Raw genomic sequence first — 26766 nt, 5'->3', positions numbered from 1 at the left:
TTCTCCAGTGCTTCCTGGGTTTGTTTGGATTTTTATTTGGCTGAAGGACAGAACACTAATTTACACTCCAGGTGAGGATGGAATTTGAAAATTTGGAAGCCCAAACTAAAATCTTTTTAACTTCTGAAAAAACAAACCCTGAAGTTCTTGGCATTAAAGATAGCTCCTTTCTCTTGGTGACATGGTTTGCTTCTGGCTGTATTCTTAGTTTGATCTAATTTTATGTAGTGGTTACTTGCAAGTTGTGTACCTTACCTTTTCTCACTCAGTTTTGGATTTTTTTTGCCATGGTTTTCAATATTCTCTCATTGAAGCAAAGGATTTTGTTATATGTAATAATTATAAACTAAATTCGTTTTGACTGTGCTTAGTTTGAAGTTTGTTCAAAAGAGCATTTTGTTGATGCTGGTCTCTCTGTTGGTCCACAGAGATTTCATTTGATGTTTTATATCTCCATTGTATCTGTGCACTAGAAGGAATTGTATATGTTATCTCTTAAATCCATTCAAGATATTTAGTGTTATGTCTTCCCTTGTGTTGACTGAGTGGCCATTACAGAGCAGTCATGACAAATTAAAAGGTGATTAAACAGGGTTAGCAATTTCTCATCTGCTTTTCTTTGGAGTGTTGAGCACAGCTGTCTGCTGGTTTCTTATAAAAAACAACACAAATCTTGAGTACAGTAAAGTTGCATCTGTTGTTAAAACACAATTAATTGCTTCATAAATTGCATCTGTCCCTTGACAATGTTTGATTGCAAAAGGGTAGGTATATTTTGTAGAATAGATATTAGAAGTACTGCTTAGCACTTAAAGACAGACTTTTGGGATGATTGTGATAGTAGAGAACAGGAAGTCGACTTCTGTGATATTGCAGCTTGAGTTTAATTAATGCTTTATGGGCTATTCTTCCAAATTTTCTGGGTGCATGTGCTTTATAATTGCTGGTGCATATAGTCTGATGCAGAGAATGTGTAAGTAGCACTGAATACAATGGGCATTCTGCAGATATTAAAAAACAAAAACAAATTAGAAATCAACAACTTTTATTATGAGTTGGATGATATTTTTCATAAATTTTTATTTAACTGGCTTGGAAGTTACGTATTTCTGATTGCTGGAGAGTAAGGAATGTAAAGTATGTGTTAAAATGCCTGTGATATTTTATGAACTAATAGGCCTACAATTGAGTGTAGAGCAACATGAGATGTTAACTAATAGCACTGAATGCCTTGTGGCTTCTCAAGAAATCTAAGACCTGAAGCTTGTCTCTTTTCACGTACAAGTGATAGAAACACGTGCATGACAGGTTTATAAATCACTAAGTACTGGCAATAACCACTTGTAGTGCCAAAGTGTCTGAGAGAGCCAATAACGTGCTGGTTACATGTGGAGAAAGCATCACTTCAAAATAACTGGGTGCTCTTGTGAATCTGTTTCAGAATAGGTTTGGAATGGAAGCATAAAATTTGATTAATTTCTGTGGTTATTAGTGTGCTTGCTCTGGCTTGTGTAATTGGGTTGGAAATAGAGTACAGGCTATTAAAAAATGCAGCAGTTAAGTTTTTGTGTTGGTGAATATTAAATTGCTACCTCTGATATTTGATTATGTGTGTGGAGGTAAATAGTGTTTTTTTCTCTTTAATCAGATCACCCAGAAGACACAATGAGCGTTAAAGCTTTCAAGCTCGTTTCTGCTGTTGAGCGGGAGATGTTAATGGGAGACAAAAATTACATCAACATCGAGTGCATTGAGTGCTGTGGGAAGAACCTCTACATTGGAACCAATGATTGCTTTATCTATCACTTCATGTTGGATGAAAAGGTATCAACAGCTGGAAAAATAACTTTTGCTGCTACCAAACAACTGCATAAATACCTGGGCTTGAAGAAACCTGTGAGCGAGTTGAAAGCGGCCTCTGCCCTCACCAGACTTCTCGTGCTTTGTGACAACACGATAACACTAGTTAACATGATAAACTTGGAACCCGTCCCCACCGGTGCTAGGATCAAAGGAGCTGTGACATTCACTTTGAATGAAAACCCAGTGAGCGGGGATCCGTTCTGCGTGGAAGTCTGCATCATCTCGGTCAAGCGTCGGACCATTCAGATGTTCATGGTGTTTGAAGACAGAGTCCAGATAGTGAAGGAAGTGTTTACTCCAGAGCAACCCTGTGCTGTGGCTGTAGATGGATACTACTTATGCCTTGCACTTACTACACAGTATATAATTTTGAATTATAATACTGGCGTCTCCCAGGATCTATTTCCTTATTGCAGTGATGAGAAACGGCCAATTGTGAAAAGGATAGGCAGACAAGAGTTTCTCTTGGCTGGCCCTGGAGGCCTAGGTGAGACTAAGGATGTTAATTTTTTGCCTTTTTTTTGGTTTGTTTTTACTTCTCCTAATTTCTTTCATTTGTGAAGCAAAGCTTTACTAATTAAGTGTTTTTCATCATAATAATGATTTACTTCACAGGTCTATATTGGAATGCTGAGATAAAAAGGGAGATGGTAAATTTTTGGTACTTAATACTATTATAACTCTCCTGGGTTTTTTCAATGCGCAAAAATCTATGATTATTTGTATTTTAATCATGTCTGTAGAAAGCTTCATTGCTGTATAGACAGCTAAGAGTAGTAGTATCATGCAGCCCTGAGCAAAAGAATTGTTTGGTACCAAGTGAAACTTCAGAGGCTGATAGGCTTTCTGTATTGACCAGTCAGATTGGGTTTGAGGAGCCCTGTGTTGCTATAAAGTTGTTAAATTCGTGTAGATGAGTTAATTTGTTCCTTAGTTGCTATTCAGAGGAGTTCACATGAAGTCCATTTTACATTGAAACAGATTCATAAGTATGTTTGTTGTACTACAGTGCTAGTAAGAAATTTTAGTGGATATATACTGTATCCTAACTCCTATTAAACTGTCTTAACTCTAGATGTTGTCAGATACTACCCAGTTTTTATGCTTCCATTTGCCTAATTTTTTTAATAGTGTTTTTCAGGTCCATATTACAGAAAATTGTAGTTTAACAACTGTAAAACCAAAGTTAGATCATGTGAAATAATGCTCTTGTCTAATAGATAAATGACGGTAAGGACTACTGCTGCTATCATCTGTCTAAATCAACAATATGCTGTGGGATCAGTAATCTTGAGCTTTTTTTTGGAAAAGCTGCAATATCCCAGAGCTGACAGACCACAGGCAGAAGGCTTTCATGCTGTTTCCCATATGACTCTCCTGTTAGGAGATGCAGTGTATGTAGTTTTCCTGACACATTAGGAATAGCATGATGCAAGTATTTATGTTCTTAATTCAGGGATCTGAATTAACACTTTTGCTGTTCTAAACATGCTATAAACCACCCTTTTCCTTATGATACAGGCGAAGTCTATCTTGTACTGCCTCAGAAACCTTGCAGAGTGTTTGCTATCAATTGTACAGTGTTTCCTTGCCTAACTCAACTGTGGGGTGTTTGTGTTTTGTTGTTTTTTTTTTAATCTCCTGTTTTCTATTCCCTCCCCATTGTTGTTTTGACTAGTACTATCCATCTTGCTGTTCTTCCTTGGTAAAATTCTTAGTGTCTTTAGCACTTGTCTCTGATGTTATGAAGGTGGTTGAGCACCTTTATAATAGATAAGCATTGTGTATCTTGGAATTTGAGGTAGGATTCTGGTGTAAAATGAATGGACTTGAAAAGGCTCGATGTGAATCTTCAGTTCTAATTTTGATTTGGTTTTGTATGTCTCATTGGTTAAGGCATGCTCGTTTGGCACTTGGTAAAGCCTCTGCTAAATCCAGCCTCTTACTGAGGTGGATGTCTTCTACATTAATATATTTGGCTTTATAGTGTTTGAAGTGGCATATACTTAGATTAATTTGCTTTTGAATTAAGACTGGAATTTAGATAGGCAGAAAGCAAGTGCTCAAAATGGTTATCAAAGTAAAATGTCTTTGAATTTATTGGGTATGTAACTTTTTTCCTTACCTGGACTCTTTGGATTTAAGATTCATTGTTAGAATTGTTCATAGCAGATCCCTGATCTTAGCCATTTGATACTTTTTTGTCTCTGCTTACAGTTAGTATTTAGCTCGTTCTTTCAGAAGGAGGAGAAACTTCATTTTTGATGCATCTTCATTTTGTCCGGTAATTAGTTCATTTGGAATTAAAAATCAGTTCTTTCTGATATGTATGAAACTATGCTTATCAAAATTCAATTTCTGAGTTTGGGAAACTGTTATTGCATGTTTTTAATCAGATTTCCTGCTGTACAGAGGCTTTAAGTATTTAAAATTGCAGCAGACAGTTCTTGCATATTGGCACAGGGTGTGCTTCTTAGCACCAGCGGGAGCAACTGCCCCAAAAAATCAGAGGTGTCAACTCAGACTGAGCTCCCAAGAGGGGGTGCAGCTTATCGAGCCTTAAGCTGAAGAGAGCACCTCCTACTTCCTGCAAGGAGACTGGAGCAAGGGAGAATATGGTCTTTGCCCACAGGAGATGTGGATTTGTTGAGGATTTCTGTTGCCATGTCAAGAAGGTGCAGGAGGAGGTTAGCAGAGTGCATGGCATCACAGATGACAAAGAGGAAATTGAATCTTCTTCAGGATCCAGGTGTGAGCCTTGTACCTCCAACTGTACTGAGGGAAGGACAGACTAAGTCTCTGCTTGTTCTGCGATGGCCAAGGCTGGAAACTTGTGACTTGTCATAACAAAAGAAAGGAAGTACTTGTCATAACCAAAGAAGGAAGAATTCTCCTTCTCTGCCTGCAGATCTACATCTATATAATAAGTTCAGTGCTCATAGTAGCACATGAGGAGCAGGAAGTTCTGTCCCAACAAATCGTCTGAGCCTGTACAATGCTGTAGCACCGGGAAGAATTAGCAAGTAAGAGTAGTGGGACACTCCCTCATATTGGCAATGAAGGTTTTCTCATCAATCCTGCTGGTAAGGAAGAACATCTTGAGGAATGTGTGGATGGTGCAGGTCACCAACTGATTGCACAGCTTGTGTTGACAGGGATTTTGGAATTTATGACTATAGATCCCTGTTTAAGGAAGTAATGGGATCCACCAGGCCAGGTGAGGCAAAAGCCTTTTTGCCAGCTTGACTGACCAACTTGGTGAGAAGGATTTAAATTTGGTGTGGTGATGGTTGTAGGCTGAGTTGGCACACAAAGAGTGCGAGACGGTGTGATGAGAGACTTTATAAGCAGCAAACAGAGCTTAAGAGGTCCTACTTCAGGCATATACAGACAAAGAAGTCTTTACAAAACAGCATGATAGTGGAAGCTCTCTTTTTCTGGGAAATCAGCACACCTGTGTGTTAACAGCTGAGACGTGGGGTTGCTCTCTACATGGTAGCAGTAGGAAAATGTGGTGGTGTGCCTTGGAACAAAGGAGGAGGCAGATGAGAGTTTATGCATTAGGGTTAGAGAGCAGACTAATATGGGTGACATTGTGGTCACTGACTGCTAGAGACCACTTTATCAGGAAGATGATGTAGGTAAGACCTTCTTCAGGTAATAGGAAGAAACCTTCATTTGCAGGCCCTAATTTTTAGGGTGCACTTGAACCACTCCAGTACTCACCAGAGGGGCAACACAGCAGGGCACAAGCAGTCCATGAGTTTTCTGGAGTGCATTACTGGTAACTAAGGAACTGATGAAGCAATGTGCTCTGTTGAATGTAAGAGTGTTAGCGTCATTCTCATATTGAATCCAAAACGCAGCACTGTACCACCTACTAAGAAGAAAACTAATCCAAAACCAGGACAGAGGCCAATGTGTGTCTGTCATTGACTTTGCTGAACACCATGAACAGCAACAAAAGGAGCATATCAGCAGCAAAGGAAGGCTAATGGATGTCCACTGTTAAATGGGGTGGAGGACCTGATGCCAAAGGGCATGGAAAAGGCTGAGGTGCTTAATGCATCCTTTACAACAGTCTGCTGGTATGACCTTCCTTCAGGAATTATCAGCGCTTAGGAACAGTGGGGAAATCTGGAGCAGCAAAAACCTGCCCTCATCAGAGAAGAATCATGTTATGGAACATTCAGGTAAACTGGACAGACCTGATGGGATGCTCCCATGAATGCTTGAGGGTGATGGTCAATGTCATTGTGAGGCCAGTCTTTATTATCTTTGAAAGGATGTGATGATCAGGGGATGTTCCTCAGGTCTGGAAGAAAACAAATGTCTTCACTGCTGTCTTAGGTGAGCGAGAGGAAGGATCCAGGGAAGTACAGGCTGGCCAGTTATACCTTGATCCTCAGGAAGGTGATTGAGAAAATCCTGGAAACTATTTCCAAATACACAAAGGACAAGAATGTGATTTGAAGTAATCAACATGGATTTAAAAAGGGACAATTGCCTGACCAGACTGAGTGTCTTCTATGATTAAATGCCTGGCTTGGTGGATGAGGGGAGAGCAGTGATACTGTGAACTTCAATAAGGCTTTTGACACTATCTCCCATGACACCCCTCGTAGACAAACAGATGAAGAATGAGCTAGAGAAAGAGTGAGGTGGATAGAAAGCATGACTGGAAGGTTTGTAATGAGCAGGACGGAATCCAGCTGGAGGAGAGTCACTAGTCTTGTACCCCAGGGGGCCAATGCGAGGTCAATACTAACATCATCTTTAAACAACATAGATGGTGGGGAAGAGCATACCTTCAACAAGTCTGGAGTGTATACAAAACATTTCTACATCTCTTGGTGCTGAAAACAGTCTAGCTGTGTTTTGGGTAACTCTTGTAACCTTTAGATAGCCTATAAATTTTTAATATGGAATTGATTACTGGCTTCATCTCAAGTTTGATCAAATGCATTCCTGTACTATAAAAAGGCTGTAATTTCTGATTGTAGTTGTTATGTTTATTGTTATCCTTAGGGGAGAGCTGGATGAAGACAGAAAATGCATCATTCTACCACAGAATGATACATCACCTAGCTATTGAGGGCAGAGGGATGTAGAGAGATACTGACTTGAAAAAGTACCACGCATTGCTCTGCATACCCTTTCACTTCCATAAAGGATTTTTTTAAATTACCTAAAAAAGAGCTCTTTCATTTAAAAAAAAATGTTTTGCAATTATTTCCGTTAAAACATCAGAGAAATAGAAAACCCAAGAATTAACATTTTAAATATAATAAGCTCTAAATTTACTACTGGTTAGGATGTGTTTAGTTCAAGTTTTCTCTCACTTTTTGAAATGGGATTATAGCACGGAGTAATAATAGAAAGCCTTTAAAAGTGGACAGTGTGGTTTGCCAGACATAAAATTTTACTTCTGAGTCATAGGAATATCAAGATCAATAGAGTAAATTGGGAATTAATATATTACGACCCCCAAAAACGATTTTCTGAAAGGTGCTTTGGTTGAAAAGCACCCTTTGGTGAAAAAGAACCCTTACTCAAGGGGAAGGGTTGATCATTTAAAAGCTGCTATAAGGGATACAGAAGCTTAGTCTCTACACCACAGTTCTGTAAAAGTCTACAACCTTCTGGTTTGTCTTCTGTTTTCCCTTTTTTTTTTTTTCTTTTCAATTCCAAGATGGTCCTTCTACCCAGCTCGCCTTGCCTCATTATCCTCTGTTTAGAAGAGATTTTGTAAATTGAATAACATAATCTTTTAATCTCTTGTGTTCTTTAGAGCTCAGACTTACTCTGCCAGCTGTCAAGTGGCTCACTGCTGCCAAAGATCAATTTTCATGGGCATGCCTTTTTAATGGCATGAGAATACTGGTTTTAAAGGGTATGAATTCATATTTTGAACAGAAGCTTACATACTGCTTCAGTACGGCTCAGCTGGTAATTGTTTACTGAACTAGGCCTCAAAATTTTGACTGAAATTTTTCTTCAGTCAATGTCTCAGAAAGAATTGGGAAATACAAAGTAACATGAATAGAACCACTGGCATGCAGTCCTAAAGCAAGTTAGAAGTCTGTTAAGCTAGGAGAAGGAAGGAGGACAAAATAGACAGGAAGAAAGATAGTGACACACACCCCCCGCCAAATTAATTGAAGTTTTAATCTGGTTATTTCGAAGACAGCATAGGAGTTATCACTGGTATGTTAGAAAGTCTTTACTCTGTGCTGCTTTATAAACAACCTCTGCATTTTTTTCGAATGATTGAAAACACAGATGCTTCACAGGAAGTGACTCATCCCAAGGAGCTGGACGTTTGTTCTGTGAAAACGTTGCTGTCAAAAGTGAAGAAGTATAAGTAAACTATTGTGTCCACTAAAATGCTCTTTAGACATTTGATACAGCGAGGAACTAACATGCCTGCGTTGCCAGACAGCTCAGGCAGTGCAGGTCTGCAGCTCCTACTAAGGCAAGATTGAAAGCTAGGTCTCAATAAATGTTTATGTTCTGAAATTAATTCAAACTGCATGGCATAATTCTTATAAGAAAACCCCGAAGCTTACTAAACTTGAATAATTCTTTGTAGTTTCTTTCAGTATTCATCTCCTCTCAGTTTTTGTTGTTGTCTGTTTATGTGTTCTTGTCTGTGGTAAAGGAGAAGGAGAAGGGAAAAAAAGACTGAACTGAATTAATCGTCAGGTCCAGGGAGGTGTGATGTGCTGTTGTCATGCTGCCTGTATCTGTTCTGAGAGTTTTCATCACTGTACCTTGGTACCTATGCTTTGTGCTGGGAAAACAACTAGGCTTCAACTAGCATGAGCCTCAGGCTTTGTTTTTCCCTTTTTGCAGGCATGTTTGCAACTGTAGATGGGATCTCACAGCGCGCCCCAGTGCACTGGTCAGAGAATGTGATTGGGGCAGCTTTGTGCTTTCCTTATGTGGTGGCTCTAGATGATGAGTTCATTACGGTGCACAGCATGCTGGACCAGCAGCAAAAGCAAACCCTGCCTTTTAAAGAAGGTCACATTCTACAGGACTTTGAAGGTACTAAAAAGGACACTTTGTTGCATCAGTAATTCTGGAACAGCCTGCAGTCTCTTTGGTTTGTTTTTTAAACACAGTATCTAGCAAGTATGTTGACTGTTAAAACTTTTATTGCAACTGCTTTGCTGGTTAGATTCCTGCAGACTTCAGTAATCCAAAATTCTATGCTTCTAACAAAATGTATGCTCATTAAATGTGCTCTAATTGTCAAGGTGATTGTTGGGTAGGAGTCCACGGGTTTAGAGCCTTTGTTTTTTTTTTTTTTTGGTAACTTGATTATTTCTTTCAAAGGAGCAGTGTTAATGTTACAACTGAATAATTGTGAATTACCGGTACATTGGCTATCCTGGCAAAATTCTACCAAATTAGAAAAGAATACAAAGGAATAGTAATTTTTAAAATATCTGTGTAAGAGTTTTAAAATTGGATATAAAAAATTGTTAAACAAAAAAAAATACAAACATTTCTTTTGGTGTATTCTTCAATTAAGAACTCTTAAGTATGGAATACATTGTGTTACTACTTTTTTTTTCCAGAGAAGCTACAAACTCCAGCACTATGAACTGTGTGTTACTTCCTACCTTTGATTTTCAAATGTAAGCCTGGGGAAATACCTGGCAGTTAAAACTCCCTAATCTCTGGAATCTGGGCAGTGATTTCAGTGGCCTTTACAGTTTAGTTCATCATGAGTGATTATAGCCAGTTTCACTTATTTAGAGTGGAACAAGATCTGCTGTAAATAAATAAATTTACTATTGTGTCTGTATTTCTGAGGTGGAATTTACAGGTAAGCTGCTATCTAGTAAATGAGGTGACAGCAAAGGTCAGTTTTGGAACTGTAACACTGCTTAGGTTCTTGAATCTTATATTGTATATCTTAAAGCTTATTTCTGAAATTGTTTTTTTTCTGTAGAGAATGTAAATGGAATATGTCTGTTTGTTCTGTCCAGGAAAGGTGATTGTTGCTACTAACAAGGGTGTGTATATCTTGGTGCCGCTACCTTTGGAAAAACAGATTCAAGATCTTCTAGCTAGCCACAGAGTAGAAGAAGCCCTTGTTCTAGCAAAAGGAGCTCGAAGGAATATTCCAAAAGAGAAATTTCAGGTCTGTCCTTCTTTTAGTTTTCATGAAAACGTAAATTTCACAGTGGGGCCATGTATTCCAGTGTTCAAGTGATTGGAGAGGGTGGGGGAGAAATTTACATTGAAGAGAAATTGTGATACCTTTTATGATTTCAGCCTGAGGAAATACGTGTGCTGCTAAATTGGTTTGTACTTGTAAAGGCTGTTATTATTGGCAGGGTGAATGCTGTTGCTCTTCTGGGATTTTGTTGATTTCCCCCCCCCCAAGAAACTGGAGAGAATTGAAAACAAAGCAAAACCAAAAACCTAGTGACAGAAAATCCAATGCTATGCTTCCTTAGTACTAGGTTCAGTTATTATTTGCTACTGCTATTTAAAAATGTATACTTTATTTCAAATCAGAATTTTTACATTTTACCTTATTTACCAAAGATTCTCACTGTATCCTAAACTCCACAGCAGTACAACTTCAAAGTTAAGTAATGGGAAATCTAAAGCAAATACATCCTGCTTCCCAGCTCTTACAAGTTTGCTGTGTAACTCAACTTTTAAGGTTTTTGTATGGGAAAGTGTCTTACAAAGTCTTGAGTGTTGATTAGAGATTTGTACTCACTTCCTTCTACCTCTGGTTTACGTTACAATACATATTCTACTGTATTTGTTTCTATTTAGAGACTTGGAAAAAACAGCATAAAATCTCTACTCACTGAGTACGTGAATGAATATTTGGTTTCTTTCCTTTTGTAAAAGCAAAATTTGGTCTGTAACCTGAAGAAAATCTAGTGTGTCTTTTGTTTTTGTTTTTTTTAATATACTTCGGTGCATTTTGTTGCCATTAAAATAGTACCAGTTATGTTATTACTTCTGGTTTCTTTAGAAAGATGTAAACATGAATGTGGAAGTTACAGAATTGCAGTGCTTCAAAATGATTTCTTTTTTTTTTTTTTTTTAAATTTCAAGAAGCTTCTAATTCCTTGTAATTTCAATTTTGGTCAAGGCCCTTGAAAAGCAGTCATTAAATTAAAGGAAGGTTGTATCAGTTTTCATTTTGATCCCTGACTCCTCTGTTGAATGAATAGATGGGAAACTTCTGGAAGTAAAAATCTTGTTGAAAAAAGTGTTTCCATCCTTTTGCTAAGGTACATCTATTTGGAAGTACTTGAAGTTGAAAAGTATTTAGGCAAATATGGGGTTCATTTTCCAGCATGTTTTGTTTTGCATCTTCATTTCCAACTTTTCCTTTGCAATCTGTTTAAAGAAGCAAACAGATATCTTGCTGTGAGGACAGGATGCATGGTCTAATTGGTGTCTTCTACTATGTATGATGGCCTATGAGTCTGCAATTATTTCTTTCCAGTTTATGTAGATGTAGTGTGGGAGATGTCTTCCTGTGTTTTGCCACGGGATGAACTGCAGTTCATTACCTAAAATATGTGATATCAAATCTCATTCCTCTTCAGTTTTCTTGCATTTAGGATTTTTCAGTCTTTAGAACAAGTTACTTTCTGTCCACAGATATCTTATGTGCACAGTATCTGTCTTCCTGAAATTAGTTTTCTGGAGTATTCTAAGTTCTTTCTAGCTTGATATGCTCTTGAAGGTGTTCACTTACTTTAAGTCAATGCTACAGCTGAAAAACAGAAAACATAGCACTTGCAAGCAAAATGGCCTGTTCTGTTTCTGGGATGTATTTGCAAACTGATATTAACCAGTTTGAATTGATGGAGTCTCCCACTCATATTAAAATGACCCAACATGGCTTAGTTGTTGACATGTTAGTGCAATTTTTCAGAGCTTATCTGTAGCTGGAAATCCAGCATGTTGAGCTTGCTTTCTAATGGGACTCCAATACCAAGTGCTGTCATTACAGGTCTGTTACAAGCACACCAGACTTTCTTTTACTGTGGTCTCATGTAATGTAAATATGATGGAGCTCAACCAAACTAAATGCCATACACATGTTTTTTGTAACATTTCTTTGGCATACTTTAACTGATCACATAGTCTCTCATTTTTAAGTCCTGTCTAAGAGCTATCTTCAGATAATTGATGTTAGATAGACAATAGGCATCTTCTAACAGATATCTTTGGGTATCTGTTTTGCAAGCTTTACTTTCCTTAGTAACTGACAATTTCAAGGCTTTATTTTGCCATTGTACACAAGCAGTAGGAAGAAATGCTTAGGTTTGGCATTAAGGCACTTGATCCATGCAGAATACTGATTTTAGTTGTCTGGTTCATGAAGTAGAGTGTCCCCTTTGCCACGTAATGCTTTAGTTCTGCAGTTTGCAATGGCTGTTACCATCTTATGTGCGACTTGAACTTAGTTAGGGCATTGTAGGGCAGATTTTGAGGACATGGGTTTTTTTCCTACAGTTCAATACTTTGTCACTGCATGAATACACAGGTGCATGCTCTCCCTCTGTATATCAGCAGTAGTATATCAGCATAAATATATATGTGCTGGTAATGCAGAATGATGGTGGAATAGCAATGAAGGACTGTACTCAGAATTATTTGTACAGTCAATATTTAGTTATGGGAAAGTAGCAGGTCATGCATTAGTAGCTCTAACTTGTTATTTAGCCTGTGGTCCCTGCAGACTGCAAATTTAGCTCTGCCGTATCAGATGAAAATGTCTTTGAGCATCAGGAATTCCTGCTAGGTAAAAAAACGCTAAGCTGAAGTATTCCAAGGAGATGGCTTTACTGGATATCATTTTTGATAGAAGAATACAAAGGCTTTTCTACCATGCTACCATGAAATGACTGAATACTGCTTATTAATTTTTCAGGACAGCTGACGTTTGCAGAAATCATGGTTGATGGTAGTGAAGACCTTGGTTAGATTGACACACATCTTGCATAGGTATCTCTCTTTTCTTTTTTTTTTCCTCTCATTTCTTTTTAGTTTCAAAAAAACATATTAACTGCACCCAAACCTGACCAAAAGACAAAGTAGCTTTCTAGAAAAATTCTTTTGGACAACGTAGTTGGTAATTCTGACCATTTTAGAAACAATTTTTCTAGCAGTTATGTGAATTAAGGCTTTGCTATAGCTGTCATCACAGCTTCAGCAGTCATCTTTCTATTGTCTAGGGCTTTTTCACACATGAATTAATACAAAACTTATTTTGTGGAGTTTTTAATGTGAATTCAGTCAACAATATAGAATTTGCCTAAGCACTTCAAGTCTTATGGTAGTTCTTCAGAAATTATAAGAGATTAACAATGTGTTGAATTTTGACTGGATGTAACTTAGCACCTTGGTAAGAAAAGCCTGTTGCAGTATTCTGGCCTATGGGTCTGGAAGAACTCAGGGTGTTTTTTCTATCATAAACAGAAGTTAACTGTATGTATTTGGCATATAACTAGCTCATTCTTAACAACCTGTAAGACAGGGAATAATGGATTTTCCACAGGCAGTCTGGTCTGTTGCTTCCATAATCTTTACCTCAGGACAACCTAATGTCTAATGTTTATCTTGTTGACTGAAAAGCTACCTGGATACTACCTATTCTATCACTGCATCTTCAAAAAGTTGGGAAAGCACCTGTCTGTAGATATTCTACAACTTTTCTGTTGCGTGCAGGGAGAAGTGAAGATATGTCAACATTTAAATGAAAGTGAATACCACTTAATCAGTTCAAATTTAAAACTGATTCCTTCAAGCTGTAGTTACACTATGAATGTGCTCTTTTCAACTTTCTGTTCAGAAGATGCTGTACAGACTAAGCTCTACAATTAAAGCAGTATTTTCAGTGTCTTAGATAAATTCAAACTTAATTACAATATCATAATTTACTAAATATGTAAATTTTAGTGATCATTCCATTGCAAAAATTGAAAACAGACTTTGAGGGGGGGAAAAACCCCAGCCTATCCACTTTTGATACTAGTCAGCATGGTGAGACGACTTTCCCTGTAAAGTCAAGCCAGATTGTAAAGTTTTTCTGCTGCCACAAGATGCAGATATTTGCAGATTGAAATCCTTTAGCAGTGGCCTTAAGAATGTGACTAGGTGGGTATTCATCAGTTCACAGATTACTGTGTATTGATGTAATAACACTATCAGAAATCCACAATATTTTGGCTAGTCTGTGAATTAATCACCTAAGGAAGTTTTACTTTATAACTGTAGTTAAATTCCCTTTTAGCTTTAGATAACTAAGTTTAGTTAACTGTGTATTTTGAATTATTACATATGAATGTAAAACATTAATTCATATAAAGATGTCATTAAATATTGTTCATTTAATTTTATATTGTTATATTAATTTTATATTTTCATATTGTCTGAAAAAGTGTGCTAGATAACATTTCTCTTTCCCCTTCTCTCCTCCACACTGGGGAGTCAAGAAAAATCCCACAGAACCTTACAAATCAATATATTTTAGTGGCTTGCTAATTACCAAGATCAAGTATTTCCTTAAGACGAACCATTAGTAAAGCATGACTAAATGGACTGAAGCCAAGCTTTTCTCTTGGTAAATCCATAATCTTTAATCAAGGTGAAAAATCATCAGTTACAGAATCAATCCACTGTACTCGAGGTCTGATGTTCTTTAGTAATTTCTGCCTGGAATGTGTTCTTATTGTATTGTAGTTTCTCAGGGTATTTTCATTGAAAATGGTTTTTTTTAAGTCTGCCTTCATGTACAATGTGAAATGTTAGAAAGCTGTATATTCACGAGCAAGTTGAAGGGAAAAATTGAAGGCATGTGGAGGTAGCTGGGTGTATTTGCCAAAATACCAACATTGTCACAAAAAGGGGATGCTTTGCAGAGCACAGTTTAGGTTCCTTGCTTTTAGTAGTTCTCTTTTGCTGTTAAAAATATTCTAGGCACAAGGATTTCATTTAATCTTGTGTAATTGGTTGATCATTCAGATTTAATAACTACCTATCATTTAAAGTAGTTTTTATGTTCTTTTTCTGATGAACTTCATTTCAGCATTTTCTGTCTAGGTGTGAGCTTAACAGTAAAACTTGATAACAAATAGCTTTTCATATGTTTTAGTTGATTTTTAACTGTATTTTGATCTACATTGCATAATTTACTTCATATTGGATAAGTTGAACTGCTTTGGAAGTATTTTTATTTAAAAAAAAATCAAATTTTGACTTTTGCTATTTATGGTCATCAGCTCGGGGTGAGACTGAGAACTGCCAGCAAGGTTGCTGCAGCAGTGAGATGACACAGGAAGGAAGTGGCTGTGTGTGGTCAAGTGGGACCATCCTTACCTTTTTTTTTTTGTGCTTACTGAATCATGGAGAACTTCAAAGATAACCATTGGCTTTTACATTTACAAATAATTCGAGCAGAAGCTTGAGGCAAGTCAGTGTGATGTCAGATAAGTCATTATGTGAACAAGAAAAATCCAACTTACTGCTTATTGACTTTGCTTTTAATAAGGACTCCTGAGCAGTGTTGTGTTCACACACATTTGTGTAAGAAACTGAGTCTGGGCAGCAGATTCAGTACGTACATAACTTAAAATGTAGAGGATCAAGGCTTTATTTTGCATGTGACTTGACAAGTGTGGTTGAAGATCGTGTGTTCAGTGTTGTGGCAGGTAGCTATTGCAGTAGGAGTTAGCACTATGTAAATACAAATATAATAAACCTTTTCTTTCCCCCCTTCTTTTTCATAGGTAATGTACAAACGAATCCTGCAGCAAGCAGGTTTTATACAGTTTGCACAGCTTCAGTTCCTTGAAGCAAAAGAACTCTTCAGGTAATTGTGTGACAAGAAATTTATTAATTTACCTTCTTTAAATAAGGAATTAGTGTTCTTGGTTTTAAAAACTTGAATGGCTTTTGATGCAGCTGTGAGTTCACTGTTAGAAAATGTTTTTGTTGGGGGTAAGAACAGAGTAACATTGAAACAACTTTATAGCTGAAGAGTTAATGCAACTGTTTTTTTTCTTTTGTATGCTAGCATACAGTAGCTTTAGGAATTTGAGTGTTGTATGTGTGGAGATGTTTTTACTTTATGTCCATGAAGGTCAAGGCTTTACTATTGAGCCTGTGCTGTGATTTACAGCATGAATATTGCTTTGATTTTTTTTTCAAATACTTTTAACAAAAAGGTATAATTCAAATATTAGTTACAATTTAAATACTATTGATACAATTGCTCTAACTTTTTTGAGGATGCTGATACTGAATTTGTTTTAACACTTATTCTGCTAGACCTTTTCCAGAAAGCAGATTGATTATTTGTTCTTGAAGTCTGTATTAACTTTCCCAGTTTAGCCATTTCAGCAGTCACATGTTTATAAATTGACTTTGGTATTCCACTTGCATTAAGAAAATTCAGCTAGCTATCTTTATGCTACCTGATAATTTCATTTCTGCTAGCCATACCTCATTCTGTGATGGGGCACTGTCTGTTGTTAGTGTAATCCGTGCTGACTACATAAAATAACTCTTCCTTGCTGAAATTCAGTTTAAATCTATGTAGAGTCTATGAAATAGGATTAAGCTTAGACGGTTTTCTGTATATTGTAAACATCTACAGTGTAGGAAAAAAGTTGTCCTTGGGTTTATGGAAATGCATTGAAGAAAAGGTTTTGGGGAATTCTGATTCCCTACTGATGAGGGACTTTGCCATTTTGCCTCCTGCTCACCAGTGTAATGGGAGACACTGGGCTTAAATGGGCAGTGTACTCTGAGTGAAGATGAGGGACTGACAGGAAAGGCCTGAATAGCGTTTATTCGCAATTTGTTCCAGCCACAAGCACTTTCTGTATCACCCTGTAATTTTTGTCATTAGTGAGCAACTTGCAGTCTTCCTCCACCCTTATAATCTTCCACACACACTGTGTATCTGAACCCCGTGTTGTGTATCTGAAGTAGGAGTACAATCTGTACGTAGTTGGGAATCTTTGAAAAGCAGTGAGAAGAGGAAAATGTATCCTGCAGGGAGCTCCACCACCTTGTGGAAGGAGTCAAGATCAGTTATGCAGCCTCCATCCAGCTATCAGTCCATCTGACAAATAAGCTTTAATGAATAGGATTGTGGGAGCTCCTCTACAGAAACAAACATGCTTCATGAGAAAACATGCTGTCCTGCCATGAATTTTGTAGCTGAGTCAGCATTCCAGGGTGTTCCCTTCCTCTAAAAGCTGCAACTCTAAAGCAGAACAACAGTTCATGAATTGCTGATGTCTGCTCAAGGAAGAAGGCCAGAATAAGTTTATCTGTGCTTTTCTTCTGTCCAGCCATACATAAACTATTCAGAGTATTTTGAGGACTCTAAAAAAGCTTGTTATGGAATCTAGGTTTCTTGATTTTCAGCCCTGGTGAACACACCCAATTAAAGTAGTGTCTGGGTGTGTCCTGATATACTCTCAATCAATCTTGTTCATTTTAGACTTACTAATGCTCAGAGGAAAAATGGGAAAGATAATGGCAGTCTGTGCAAACACTTCTTCCCATTCCAATATGTTACTCGCCAGGTGTTGTGTTAGTAAGAAAGAGCTTCAGTCTTGATGCCAAAGGGAAACTTGATACCTATCTGAGAAGATGGGTTTAAGCAGTGAAATAAAGTGACAGCAGTACCTTCAGGAACTTGGTAGGATTTGAACCTACTTCTGGACAAATATGAAGTGAGATTATCTCACTACTCAGAAAATATCTGTCAGTTACAGGTTAGCTGGGGAAACTACTATATTGGACTAAAGGTCTTTGTTTTCTTGCATTGATTATCCCTCTTGGATAGCCTCATCAAGAAACAGTTATATCTTATGCTTAAATTCTTAGTTCTTAAATACTGAAACTTTTAAGAGGAATACTTTGCAAAATTCCTTGTAGTTGTGCTGATACTTCTAAATACTGAAGAAGGTTGACAAAAAGGAAGTAAGTGATGATAGTTTAATTGAAACTGAAGTAGCTAACAAAGGGAGGAGAATTTTCTTCAGCTGGATCTGTTAACCTTAAACTGAGCGAGCTGTCACAGTAGGGCTTCTTTGGTCTGACAAATTCTGTTATAAACAATAACAGAATTGTGTTTTTGTTATGTAGCTGTGATTTATATTTATGCTATTTCATGTTACTATCATTAGAGGGTCACATGCATTTAGACCAATCAGTGCTGATTAGCAGGCCGTTTGCTGAATTCTAGATGTCTTACTGAGGTGTTGGCAGCTGTCAAAGTGAAACCAGTTCTCTTCAGTGTTTTTTCACTGATTAGATGTTGCTTACATTCTGACACACCAGATACTTTTCTAAACTTTGTTGCTCTTTTTAACAAATCAAAATGTTAACTCTTTTCACGATATTTCTCACCTGTTAAAACCTATGGAGAGACCTTAGGAATAAGTGTCTCCTACACTGGAAAGGTTAAAAAATTGCTGGTACTTATACCTTGAGAAATAAGAAGTATGGATGGTGTAAGATTTGCATCTTAAATGATTTGAGAATTTAAGCTTCTATTACAGCCAGTGGGATCTGGGCAAAACAGTTAATGTTGTAGGCTTCTTTGACATCTCTGATATCTGTAAATATGAGGGTCTGAATTTAGACCAAAGTTTCCTGAAAACTTGTAGATTCTACCTGTTGAATTATTTGTATACATGAAGCCCAAAAAGAGCTAATGCAGAATTGATTGAAGGGAAGTTGCCTCTTAACATTAATGATTCAACTTGTCTTGAGTTTGTTTTCGAATGTGAGATAAGTTGCTACCTATATTTTGCTAAACCTGATATGTTAGAAGCTGAAGACTCGGATGTGTGTTTCGAAAGAGATGACGTCCTTTGTACCTGCTCTTAAATGGTTTTGTCCAGATGTGGTGGAAAGAGCCACAAGACATCCACAGATCCCAGAAGCCATAAGCTTTGGGATGAATGTTGGCCATTCGTGCATTGCTTGGTCATTGTTTGGTATTTGCTATTTTTCATTAAGAAGCTTGTGGAAGCCTCCTTCTAAGGAGGCTGCTTGATTTCTGATTGCCACTGCAGTGGGGAGAGCAAAACTGTATAACATGAGCTTGAGTCAGACCTGCTGAGAGAACCAGTGGTGATTCACAGCCCAGGCTTTGGACTATCCTAAGTTGGAAGCTGATTCTCCTCGAAAGCTATTTCTCCTTTTGGAAACAGATCATCATTGAGGCCAGAGTCTGTGAAGTCAGAGGTGAAGTAGCTGACTACTTTCTCATCTAGGAAAAGTTGGATGGTAAGATGAAAGGACTCAGAAGCTACTGTAGAAGTTGGAAAATATTTTCAAACTTATTATAAGGGGCATATTTAAATATAGCATTTTTTAACTTCATCCATCTGCATGGTCATAGTCTCCATCTCAAGCTTAGGCCACCTCCAAATACCTGACAGCACAGCTTTCAAGAGAACGAATGTTTATACATGAATTTCTCTGAATTTATCAACTCCTTGTAATTAGCCTTTGGATTTTATTCAAGTTATGGGTTAACTTTTGTTCTAAAATGAATCAGGGAAGAACCTTGGAGGAAAAAAAAAATCTCTTCTTTCTTCAAATAGTGTTAGTTTTCTAGTGTAAAACATGTAATAGAAGGTCCTCAGGACCTTCAGAGTAGTTGGACTAGTCAAAAATGCAGTTAGATTACTGTAACAAGTTCATACTGAAAGCTCAAATGTTCTTTGAGCCATCAGGTCACACCACTGACAGAACTTGCTACTTCTTGGTTATTCTGCCTCTTAAAAAAAAAAAGTCTTCATCTCCTTGTGAGTTCCGTCATAATGTAGATTTCAGAATTTCTAAGCCAAATATTAAGTCTGAAAAGAGGGACTAAAAAGACATTTCAACTGCAGAAATCTGCAAAGTAGGCATGAACACTTTACCCTTGGAAAGAGGTGAGCCTTTCTAGTGGGGAGGTGGTTTTTAGGCAGTAGGAGCTCTGTGTATGAATCGGAAAGACCTGCTGGTCAAGCCTCTTCTCATGGAAAGGCTTCCTATATTCAGATTTTTCTATGTTGTGGTCCTCTGTAGTCCGTGTTGCTGTTCCTGTGCTTTGCAGTCACGAGGTTCTGGAGCAGGATACTTGCTGCTTTTAAATTTGCTGTTGCTGTTGTCTCCTAGAATTTCATTCTTCTGGTATAGATTTTTGTAGCCAAAGGACAATATTAAAAAGAAGTTCTAAACAGGTGTAGTCATGGTGATGTTTCCGACTAGTTCATATTTCCTGGATGGTTTTGGAACTGTGTCAATGGCAACAGGTGAACAATGCAGAGCACACCCCGCTCTTCAGTTACTTTACAAGTAAGGAAGGGATGAGCCTGCTTGTGAGGATCTTTCACACTTTACAGCCTGCAGAAATCTGCTGCTTTGGCTACTTCTGGGTTATAACTTGTTTCTTTTTGGAATTCATTCCAATCAAGGTTGTGAAGATAAAGTCTTTGAGTTTGCTGATCACTATGTAGATAAGAACTATTTTTGAGAAGTTTTATTTGCAAAGGTATAGTAACAAAACAGGGTTTCTTTCAGAGAACTGTCAAGATTATTTTGATCTTTTTTCAGCAACAGTATCTCCTTCATTTCAAGAATGTTCATCTTTAAAGGTGAATTCTGAATAAAAGCTTTTGACAGCGAACTAAAATATAAATCGTGATGTCCTGCTGTTCTCCTGAAGCAAGGCCTGGGAAGAGAGATCATTCTGGCTGTGTAAATTAGGGAGTTGTTTGCCATATGTAAAAAAAAAAAAAAAAAAAGACCACAAACCAGAAAAACCCCAACAACCTGTTTTGGTCTGGTTATTAAAATTATTAAAAATGCCTCTACTTGAATTAAGTTGCAAAGAAGACTAGATGCCAAAGTCAATAGTATGGGTTTTATTTAATGGTAAATGTGAGACAGAGAAAGAGAGATAGAAAGAAATAGGAAAAAGGAGTTGAAGGGGGGAGAAGAAAGAGAGTGACAGAGAGAGATTGAAGTAGAAAATGTATCACCACTGTATGTAACCTGGAGATGTCCTGTCGGTCCAGTTCTTCTGGTCTTCTTGGTGGTGAGTGTCTCCCAAAACCAGAGTCCAATGGATTAGTATACATTCAGGAGATGCCAGGCATCTCCCGTTGATGGGATGGGAGGGGGCGGAGGGGAAGCTTTGCAGTCTCTTGTAATGGACTCTGGACTCTGGGGGGTGCTTTGGGGGTCTTTGGTGGTTTATGACCCCTTCTCAGCTGCCTCTCATGTGCATGTCCCTTGTGTACCTGGTCTTCCTGGGGGTGAGGAGGGTTACTGCTTTGATTTAGTGAGGAGAGATTTCACCATCACACACCCAAAACCCCTCTCCCCTGCCACCCACTGAGCTCAGCTAGGTTGGATTCTTAACACAGAGACATTCTTTCCTGAGCCTTGTTTACCTCTCCTCAGACCTGAGATGATTAGACAATAGTCCTATCTCAAGTTCCCAGTCACAGTCCAAATTCCAGTCAGGAGGCATTGGGGGGGGGTGGGGGAAAAGTGCTTCAGTGGCCACAGACAGGCTGTTGCCTTCTTGCAGTTTGACAAAAGTCTTTATATGATTTAAACAATGTTTAAGACATAAATAACATTCAGTCCATTGCACAACCACAACCCCAAAAAAAACCCTATTCATTTTATTCTTCTATCACAACATGCGTTATTCAAAAGTTTGAGGAATTTCAATCTAGGCCGAAAGAAAAATGTTTTGCATGGCATATTTATATTACAGCTTGCTGCTGGATAAAAGTATATGTGCCCTTCAGCTGTAGGATGTCAAAAGCAAAAGGCTAGCCAGTCTCCAAATTCTTGGAGCTTCCAACGTCTAGAGAAGGAAAAAGAATGATAAGTAAAACAAATAAAGAAATAGCAAAAAAAATTCCAGATTTGTTCTGCATATATTTTCTCCAGCATAGAAGACAATAGCTTTCAGAAACTGACAACTTGTTAGTGTCCTGACTCTAAGCATATGTGAGCACACATCTTTTTTTTGTGCCTATGTATACTTTTTCTTTCTTTTTGCTTCATCTAGTTTGACACTGTAATTGCAGAAGCGGCCAGCTTGATGTCCGGGAGCTGATCTCTCTCTACCCCTTCCTGTTGCCTACTTCCTCTTCATTTATCCGGTCTCATCCCCCTCTGCACGAGTACGCCGACCTAAACCAGCTGACCCAAGGGGACCAGGAGAAGATGATAAAGTGCAAACGATTCCTCATGAGTTACTTGAATGAAGTCCGCAGCACTGAGGTTGCGAATGGCTACAAGGAGGATATCGACACAGCTTTACTCAAGCTATATGCAGAGGCAAATCATGAAAGCCTGCTGGACCTGCTAGTTTCAGAGAACTTTTGTCTTTTGACAGATAGTGCTGCCTGGCTGGAAAAACACAAGAAGTGAGTGGATTTTTTGACTATTGCACCTTTGAGACCAGAGGGAAAATTCTTAGATGCTACTGGCTTCTAGAACAGTGTGTTCAAGTACTTGCAGTTTCTGTGCTTATAGGTCCAAAAGGCAACTCAATCTGAATTGACGTTAACATTTAAAAATATTGTTGAAAAGCTATTGATTGACAGTCTGAGGTAAAGGAAATGCATGGTAAATAGCGAGTTCTCCATGTAAAATTTTCTGTATCCAACAAAAAAATAAAGAATTGATACAAGTTTGGGAGAAAAAAGTGAATTGTTTGCCCACGTGATAATGGGAGAGTTGAATGGCTGCAGTAGTTGTACACAAAATGAAGAGATGCCTTAAAGGATGCACTGCATTAGATCGGAGCTCTTAACCAGTTAGCTGGCTTTAAAATTGTTGGTTATTCAGGGAAGGAGCTCTTACTTTTGGATTGTATACTTTGTGTTCCCACTGATTCACCAAAAGGAGGATTCTTAAGATTTGAGTGCAAATGACTTCAATTCTCTGTCAGCAGGCAGAGAATTGACAGTCATTAAGCAGGAAGCATTGTGTAGTAAATGTGTAAAGTACAAAATACAGTCCTAGGTAGTATGTCTGTTTTGGTTTTAATTTCTTTGAGCTTTAAACTGTGTGGTGCAGTACCACTGCAGTACAGTGGTAAGGCAGTCTTTAATTGTGGTTATATTTAGAGCAATTTCATTTATTTTAGGTGTTTTGTTAAAACCTCTTGGCAAATGTGGTTTGCGTGACCTCTACTTTTGTACATGTGAATGAATATTAGAACATTGTCCCATGAGAACAGCCATCGCAGAACTTAGTTGTATTTTTCTTACAGTACACAAAAGCCAGTCTGTAATGGCACTGTACAGAGCTCTTCTTTGCCTGACTTGACTTCGTGCTGCAGTAAAGAAAAAAACCGTTTCTGATAGTAAAACAAAGCTTTAAGTAAAAACATAGTGAAATTTGATTTAATGGAAGCTGATTAACTATTGGAGGAATGTCTATTTGGAGTTATGTGTTAAGTCTTTCCATAAAATTGAAAGAACGGCATGGGAAACATCTGTAATTTGGCACATACTTTACCTAAGTTGGATCTAGTAACTGGAAACTGTCTGAGGGACAGGAGTGATGGAGACACGGTTTTAAGGGAGAACTTCTCTCCTTCGATTCAGAAAAACAACCTAGAGAGACTTGTTCAAGTGTAGACATGGCCATGAACATGTCATTGTAAGCAGTTATTTGTTATATTCTGTGCTAATCCATCCATAATTAAATCAATGGGAAAGTTTTAGCAATTTTAATATTATTTTCTCATTCTTTACAGGTATTTTGCACTTGGTCTCCTGTATCATTACAATGGTCAGGATGCTGCAGCGCTTCAGGTTAGAATAAAGCTTTTACTGTCATCTGTAAACCATTCCAAAATAGTGATTTAGCTCTGAGATAAGTCTGAGGTGTTGATTTATCTGTTTGAAAAGTTGTAATGTATATGTGTGTATATATATATATATATATATATATATATATATATATATAAGAAACTTGAAACTTATGCTAAGACTTCCTTGAATAAATTAATATACTAGTTGTTAAAAGTCTGAAGAGCTTACTCAAGTTGACAGCTATTTGGACGCATGTATGCTATTTTTAAAGCAAATCTCTGTACACCAGAACAAATGTTTGTATTCCTAAAAGATAGACAGAAGTGCTAAAATAATCAAAAATAATCACTTTAAAAGATATTTATGGGACTTCAGGAGCGTACGCTGTGTTGATTGATCTGTGTACACACAGCAAAACAGTATTATAATCTTTGTGGCAGACATGGACAGCAACTGAGAGTCTGTTTCCTTATCTGATGATGGAATATTATGCATTCTGCAAGATCTTAAGTTTCAGCTGGGTTATTAATACCTCTGGGGACCCTCCATCTGATGTCACACAGTAATTTTGTTGTCCCTGTCTGCATAACTTCATCTAGAGAAATTAGTAAGTTCTTGATGAATACATAGCATGTATGTTTCAGACCACATCCAGAACCTTAAGTAGTTCGCCTTATTGTGTGGCTTTTTGAGCACATTAATCATAGTAACCCTATCAGATGCATTCAGGTCAGTTGTGTAAATACTAATTGTTTGAGCAGAAAACCAGTAAGGACAACAAAAGCAATATGTACATTTGTCATGTGCAAAATATTTTTCTTGATGTTTCAAGAAACAAGGTTTATTGCTAAGCTGTTCTGCTAGATATGGCACCTTTTTAATTCTGATTATAACGTATGTAAAAACAATATCATATGGTACTTGAAGTTCTTCAGTCACAATGAAAGAAGAGCAAAAAGTCAGGTTTTCTTCTAAGTTGCTTGTATAATTTGCTTTTAATCTTGCACACATGCAGAACATATGAAAAGTATACTTTTGATAGAAGCTTTCTTTGTAGTTAGTGTACCTCCTTCAGTCACTCTCAGAATGAGAACCCACATGATATGGGGTCTGAATTGGGTGAATGTGGCAGGTGCAAGAGAAGACTGTGATGGCAAAAGTTTAGTGACCAGTGAGGTTCCTTGCAATTGGCGTTCCTGGCAACTCTTTCTAATTCCACAAATCTTGTAGTAACTTGCATAAATTTTGAGGTGGAAGAGTTACGTGTTTTAAGCACTTTAATATGTGTATGTTTTTGTTGCAGTTATGGGTGAAAATAGTTGATGGAGACATTGAAGATTCTACACGTTCAGATCTCTATGAATATATAGTAGACTTCCTGACATTCTGCTCAGACCAAGACCTTGTGTGGAAGTACTCTGCATGGATTTTACAAAAAAATGAAGAGGTTTGTGATTGATATACTTTTCACAGAACACCAGTGTTTCTCTGCAGTGGTGTTTGGGTTTTCCTTAATGTTGGTCCTTCCTGCTAGCTAATTGGCCTTTATGCAGAATATTTAATGCCAGTTAAACAGTGATCAGCAGAAGAAAACTTCTGTGTTCTAAATTCTTCTAAGTCCCTCTCTTGACAAATGCTAGTGATAATTGCCTCTTCATTCTGAAAACAAAGTTTAGGGCATTCTGTACAATGAAAAATACAGCATGTCTTCTGTTTTCTTCATATTGAGTGAGATAATTTTCAAATCTTAAATAAATCAATCACCTAACAGATTAATTCTTGCTGCTGCTTCTTTTTTAAATATATTCCATGAATGGGTGGTATCTGTGTACACCAGGACATGGAATAAATAGCCTTCTTTTAAGACAAAACTTCATTGATAGCGGAATTAACTTAATCCACCAAAATTAAAAAAAAAAAAAATTGTAACATCTGTTAGTGTGGTGTGCTGTTAAGTGAGATGTTTTGATCCTGTATTAAAGAGTCTATGCCATTGGAACTTGTCACTTCCTGATCTGCATTAATTTAAAGCTTAGTTATTTTGTGCCATGGCAGATTTCTAAAATTTTGTTTTGGTCATTACAGAAATCTCTTGCTCTAGGTCATCACATGTGAAAAGGATTAAAACATTCTGGTTTTAAAGTAAACTTTCTTACTGCAAAGTAACTGTCTCTTGTTCTGCAGTTGTGCAAATCTGTTCAATACTCTTTGTGGTTGGTGGAAGTTGTGCCCAGGTTTTTGGGCTGGATGATGTATAGATTACAGATTGAGGCAGTGGAGATAGGAGTGAGTGAGATCACAGTAAGCACAGAGTAGTGTAATCCTGTGGTATTGAGCATGATTTTTTGTTGTTTATCTTCCTGAATAATGCACTAACTAATTGAACAGTGCTATTACCTTTTCATTTTAAATACTTATTTAATAAAATAGTTGCCACTGAGTTCCTGAATGCAATTAACTCTTTCTAGGTCGGCGTACAGATTTTCACTAAAAGGCCTTTAGAAGAACAGGAGAAAAACATTAATCCAGATGATATCATCACTTGCCTTAACAAATATCCTAAAGCACGTGTCAAATATCTAGAGCATCTAGTACTGGAAAGAAAGATAGAGGTGAGTTCTGTGAGAATGGTAAAAGGTAGTCATAGGATTCAGAATGCAAGTTATGATCAACAAGCCTGAAAAAAGGCAAAGGCTAGAAGAAATAGGCATAATATGAAGTCTTTCAGATGTACTCAGAGTAGGGTAGGAATGGTTTTAAGATTAAAGTAAACAATGAGGAGTGGATAACTGCATTATTTTGAACTCTTCTGATGACAAGATAGTTACCTCCCCTCAGAGTCCGGGGGGTTTTTTTGCATCTGATTATTGCATACTTTTCTGTTTCACTGAGGCTCAGGCCTCCTGGTGAGATCATAAAAAAATGATTGAGCAACTGCTAATCCTAGTGCACTGTGGCAGCAGTATATTAAAATTGCTAATTCAATGTTTTGCTAGTAGGAGTGTTTGATTCTGTCTGTCTGGAGAGATTTGAGCAATTAATGATA

At 37.5% G+C, this 26766-nt stretch overlaps 1 protein-coding gene across 1 annotated transcript in view; it reads left to right on the top strand.

Annotated features, from left to right (window-relative positions):
• Positions 1–26766, top strand: part of TGFBRAP1 (transforming growth factor beta receptor associated protein 1) — a 32069-nt gene continuing 5303 nt past the window's right edge. Inside the window, exons 1-9 of the mRNA XM_027674971.1 lie at positions 1–71; positions 1649–2350; positions 8719–8913; positions 9864–10018; positions 15648–15730; positions 21981–22322; positions 23663–23720; positions 25024–25167; positions 26189–26332. Coding sequence (XP_027530772.1) covers positions 1666–2350; positions 8719–8913; positions 9864–10018; positions 15648–15730; positions 21981–22322; positions 23663–23720; positions 25024–25167; positions 26189–26332 — 1806 coding nt within the window. The 5' untranslated portion in view covers positions 1–71; positions 1649–1665. The remainder of the gene's footprint in view (positions 72–1648; positions 2351–8718; positions 8914–9863; positions 10019–15647; positions 15731–21980; positions 22323–23662; positions 23721–25023; positions 25168–26188; positions 26333–26766) is intronic.

This window comes from Neopelma chrysocephalum, unplaced genomic scaffold (genome assembly GCF_003984885.1).
Source record: "Neopelma chrysocephalum unplaced genomic scaffold, ASM398488v2 Primary Assembly neopelma1_25, whole genome shotgun sequence".
Lineage (NCBI taxonomy): Eukaryota > Metazoa > Chordata > Aves > Passeriformes > Pipridae > Neopelma > Neopelma chrysocephalum.
This window is presented reverse-complemented; position numbering and strand designations above follow the sequence as displayed.